This window comes from Chinchilla lanigera, unplaced genomic scaffold (assembly GCF_000276665.1).
Source record: "Chinchilla lanigera isolate Chin_1 unplaced genomic scaffold, ChiLan1.0 scaffold00127, whole genome shotgun sequence".
NCBI classification, from domain to species: Eukaryota; Metazoa; Chordata; class Mammalia; order Rodentia; family Chinchillidae; genus Chinchilla; species Chinchilla lanigera.
The window spans coordinates 274,886-279,574 of record NW_004955528.1 but is presented as its reverse complement, the minus strand read 5'-3'; the positions used below and the strand labels follow the sequence as shown (position 1 = coordinate 279,574).

General features: G+C 54.6%; 2 protein-coding genes across 7 annotated transcripts in view; one reads left to right on the top strand and one right to left on the bottom strand.

Moving 5' to 3' along the window:
* The window catches only part of Samd10 (sterile alpha motif domain containing 10), a gene marked incomplete in the record, with an annotated part of 4,906 nt that extends 4,812 nt beyond the window's left edge, over positions 1-94 (bottom strand). The window contains 1 exon segment of the mRNA XM_013507483.1: positions 1-94.
* Positions 95-1,295: 1,201 nt separating this feature from the next.
* The window catches only part of LOC102009755 (pre-mRNA-processing factor 6), a 34,411-nt gene continuing 31,017 nt past the window's right edge, over positions 1,296-4,689 (top strand). For 2 of the 6 annotated variants that reach the window (XM_013507478.1, XM_013507477.1), the window contains exons 1-3: positions 1,297-1,473; positions 3,365-3,533; positions 4,500-4,618. In XM_013507478.1, coding sequence (XP_013362932.1) covers positions 1,403-1,473; positions 3,365-3,533; positions 4,500-4,618 — 359 coding nt within the window. In that variant the 5' untranslated portion in view covers positions 1,297-1,402. Of the gene's footprint in view, positions 1,474-1,513; positions 1,712-3,364; positions 3,534-4,499; positions 4,619-4,689 lie in introns of those variants that run through there. The other 4 variants (XM_013507479.1, XM_013507481.1, XM_013507476.1 and 1 more) reach the window with 3 other exon arrangements.

Below are 4,689 nucleotides of genomic sequence, written 5' to 3'. Positions count from 1 at the left end.
CGGCCCGCCGAGTCTGCGCGGCGAGGCACCTGCCGCCGAGCCCTGCGCGCTGAGCGCGCTCCGGGAGCTCCAGGAGCAGCGGTGGCGCGCGGGGCTGCGCGTGCGGAGAGGTATGAGGTGGCAGTGCGCCCTGGGCACAGCTCCGCCGCCAGGCTCCGTGCACCTGCGGAAGGCCGGCCGAGGAGGGCAAGCAAGAAGCTGTCGATCTTCTCCGTGTTGGGGTGGGCCGGAGCACCCTACCTACCCTTGGGGCCTTCTACCCACCCAGACCATCCCTTCCCAAACACTGCACTCTGCTCTCCTGCATAGCGAATTCACGCTTTCATTCCGTAGGGGACATTCTCCAGTCCTCTCGGGTCTCTTCTGCGGATGGGCTCCTGCTTGCCCCGAGAAGTCAGCTTGGCCCTAGCTCACCTTCCATAGCGCCCTGCGCTCCCCAGGGGCGCCCCCCCCCCGCCCTACGTAGCCTCTGAATCTGGCTCAGTGCTGGGGGCGGGGCTCGATGCTAAGACAGGAAAGGGGCTTGGGTGAGGATGGGGAGAAAACTCCAAAGCTGTAGCAGGTAGGACCGAGGTGTTTGCTACAGGACCTCAGCGAGAAGTGAAGCGCGGTTGCCTCGCCCAGCCAAATGAACCAACTGCCGCCTGCTCTGCCCCCAGCCCCTCTCCCCAGGTGTAGAGCGGGGTTGGCGGTGTCCAGAAGCAGGAGCACTGTTGTACATGGACTTGCAGAAATGCACGCAGAGTGCAGTGGTACGCGCCCGCCCAGGTCGCAAGCACACGCCCCAGTGTGTACACAGCAGTCACACGTTTGGGACGCCGGCACACGCACGCCAGTGCTGCATTCACTTGTTTACAGCGCCGGAGACGGGCGGCGTCCCTACAGCGTTCCCGCGCAGACTGGCCGGCCGACCCCGAGTACGGGCTCGCACAGCCTGACAGATCGGAAGAGGCGAGGCCAGCCGCGGGCATGCACCAGCGCGCAGTACCCGCTGAGCTGCCCCGAGGACGGCCCCGGCACGTGTGCACAGACCTCTGGTGCGTGGGAGCGCTCCGGAGCAGCCACACCAGGTCCAGGCTGGGGCCCGTAGGTTTGTCAGGGCGTCTCAGCCCGTGACCCCTCAGACCCGCTGGCACCGCCCGCCTCGCCACAGGTCGGCGCTACAGTGCTTATCCTCCAGCAGCTTTCCTCGCAGCCGCGGCGGAAGGGATCGGAAGCGCCGCAACCCGAACTTCCGCCGCGGCGTCGGGGAGGGCGGGGCTCCGCGCGGCCGAGGTTTGTTTCCGGGGCGCCCGTGACGCGAAGGCCGCGACGCCTCCTGAGCTACGTCGGCGAAGACGCCTGCTCTCCGCGCTGCGCCTCGGCTTCCCGGCCCTCGTCTGTCTCGGTCGTCACCGCCGCGATGAACAAGAAGAAGAAGCCGTTCCTGGGCATGCCCGCGCCGCTTGGCTATGTGCCGGGGCTGGGCCGCGGGTGAGGCCTGGGGCAAGGGCAGTGCGGGCGGCGGGGCTCCCTGGAGGCGGCGGGGGCATCGGGATGGAGGGCGGGCCGAGCGAGGGGCAGCGCTCTTTGGCTCTGCGTCTTCCCGCCCGCGGCTCTGTCTGGTCTGCCCTGGAGCTAGGCGGCGCCAGCTGCTGGACGCGACAGGACGGGAAGACAAGGACCAGAAGGAACCAGAGTCCATGGCCTCGTAGTCTGGAAGACCCGGAAGGTCGGCTGCACCCTTGTCGGACACAGTCTTTGCAGTCAAAACAGATCAGACTATGAGTCCTGCCTGTCACCTAGGAGATGTGATGTGGGCTCCGAGTCCAGCGTTTTGGTGTCTAAAATGGGTAAAACCCATATGCGGATGTTCTGTGAGCATCAGAAGAGCCCCTCTTGTGTAGTAGCAACACATGACTCTCCCTTTGTTTGAAGCATGACTGTTCTTTTCTCTGTAGTATTTATTTTGGCTTTTTTGAGAGAGGGCCTTGCTGTTTAGTTCAGACTGGTCTTGAAGTCGCTGTGTAACCCAGTGTGGCCTCGAACTTGCACCAGTTCTCCTGCCTCAGCCTCTAGAGTCATGGGATTGCAGGTGTGCAATCTTTCTTTGTAGTATTGTCACGTTGTCGCCAGAGGCTTCCTGTTCAAATTCTCAGCCCTCCTCTGCTTCTGTCTGGGAGGCTGGTGCTTGGGTGCTCCAAGTTTTTTACATAGATGACCACCAAAAGTTGTTGGAAAAATGGGTAGTCATCATCCTCCTTGGTTATCCCTTTGATTGGTGGTATTAGAAACTGCAGGGAACACGCAAGATTCAGGTGTTTCCCCATTTTCAGAGAATCTCTAGTTTACTAGAAGAGGTTCTGTGCCTGTGTAAGCCATATACAAGCAGAGGGACAGATTTAGAACATTGGAGTTTCAGAAGTCGGGGAGTTCTCAGTGGAGTGCAGCATTAGAGCCACGTTTGGAAAGAGAGGTGGTTTTTGAAGATGCCAGATGTGGCAAGAATACAGGAGAGATTTGACATTTTGTGTGCAGGTAGTAAAAAGATGTGATTTAAGGGGAGACCAGGAAGCAGCAAGAAGTCCAGAGTAATGGAATGTACAGCAAGTGAGAAGGGAGCCATGAGTTGTCAGAGGGGTCTTGAGCATCAGGTCAAGCTCCTGTAGGCTTTGGAGAGTCAGTGATGTGTTTCTGGAAGGGTCATCTGGCAGAGCAGAGTTGAAGTAGGGAGGACTGGAGGTAGAAAGGGTTGACTCATTATGAGCCATGGTGAAAGTCATGGGTCTTTATGGCGACATCTGAAAGTGGAATCGGTAGTACTTTGGGGCAGACAGTATAGAGAAGGCTGGAGAAGGAGGTAAAAATTTGTGATGATGTTTGCTTGGTGCCTGGGATGGCACTGCTTTTAACAGCTAGAACAGCTCAAAGAAAATGCAGAATGTACTAGAAGAGGAGCTCAGTTTGGGCCTGGTTGAATGTGGAGGGAGAGGCTCAGCAGGTTGTTGGAAATGTGGGGCTGGAACTTGGGAGGAGAGAAGTCTAAAGGCTTGGGTTGTCATGTAGAGAAGTGGAAAAGCCTTGGTGTGGGAGATTGTCTGGTAATCGGTGAGGATAGGTTCAAACATTTAGGCAGGCAGACATAACCAATAGTAGAGCACAATCTGCTGCTACCAGCGTGTCTTTTTAGGATCCACTTCTTTTTTTTTTTTGGTACCGGGAATTGAACTCAGGACCTTGTGTTTGCCAGGCAGGTGCTTGTGCCACTGAGCTATATCCCCAGCTTAGGTTCCTAAAGGTATTAGAAAGAGAGATTATGACTGGGGTGGAGGAGAGCACACAGGAAGCAGGGCCACCCAGGTGATAGGTGTCTTGCGGCCTACAGTGCCACTGGCTTCACCACTCGCTCAGACATTGGGCCTGCCCGCGATGCAAATGACCCTGTGGATGATCGCCACGCGCCACCAGGGAAGAGAACCGTGGGGGACCAGATGAAGAAAAACCAGGCTGCTGATGATGACGACGAGGATCTGAATGACACCAACTATGATGAGGTGAATTTGGGGGGCTTCTGTGGATACTCCCACCAGTCTCCAGAAAGGCTTAGACTCAGGGACCATCTTTAGCAGTATGTGAGGGGAGCAGTAAAACTCTAAAGATATGAGCACTTTTTTATTTTCCTCAAGAGAGTTGTACTTGCAGTGTGGGGTGCCACATTGGAGTTTTGTGTTGGTTGGCCTCTGATGGTGCTAATGCTTGCTTTGGTGTTTGCCTTCCTGGTTTATTGGTTTAGTTAGACAAAGTTTTCTGTAGCTGTCTCCTAACAGATGATGTCTTTCCTCTGAGGAAAAATAATTTTATTTATATTTTTTGGTACTTGGGATTGAACTTGAGGCCCTTCACACTGAATTGTATCCCTAGTACCCCACCCCCTTCTTTTTTTTTTTTTTTTGGTCTTTTTGAGAGGGTCTTGCTGTGCAGTTCAGGCTGGCCTTCAAAACTCACTTTGTAACCTAGGCTGGCCTTGAACTCACAGCAATCCTCATCCCTCAGCCTCCCAAGTACTGGGGTTACAGGCGTGCGCCACCACACCTGGCCCACTCCCCTTTTTGAAACTGTGTAGTTTGGACTGGTTTTGTTTTGTTTTTTTTTTTTTTTTTAAATGTACTGGGAGTCGAACTCAAGACCTTGTACTTGCCAGGCAGGCACTGTGCCACTGAGCTAAATCTCTGGCCCTGGTCTGGTCTTGAAGTCCCTGTGTAGCCCAGGATGCTTGAATGTGTGGTGATACTCCTGCCTCAGCCTCCTGAATGCTGGGATTACAGGTGTGCAGTACCATGCCTGGCTAATGCCTCTTGTCTTTCATGCCCTTGGCACTTGAAGAATATTGATCAGTTGCTGAAGAATGGCCTTGTTAGGATTTGCCTAATGGAAAACATAATTAGTAAATAATTTACAACTGGACGTGTTCTGTTTGTGCTGGAGGGAAAGCTAACACTTTAAATGTATTTTATTCGTAGTTTAATGGTTATGCTGGGAGCCTCTTCTCAAGTGGACCCTATGAAAAAGATGATGAGGAAGCAGATGCTATTTATGCAGCTCTGGATAAAAGGATGGATGAAAGAAGGAAAGAAAGAAGGTAAATTGCGGGGCTGGGGATTTAGCTCAGCGGCAAAAGCGCCTGCCTGGCAAGCGCAAGGTCGTGAGTTC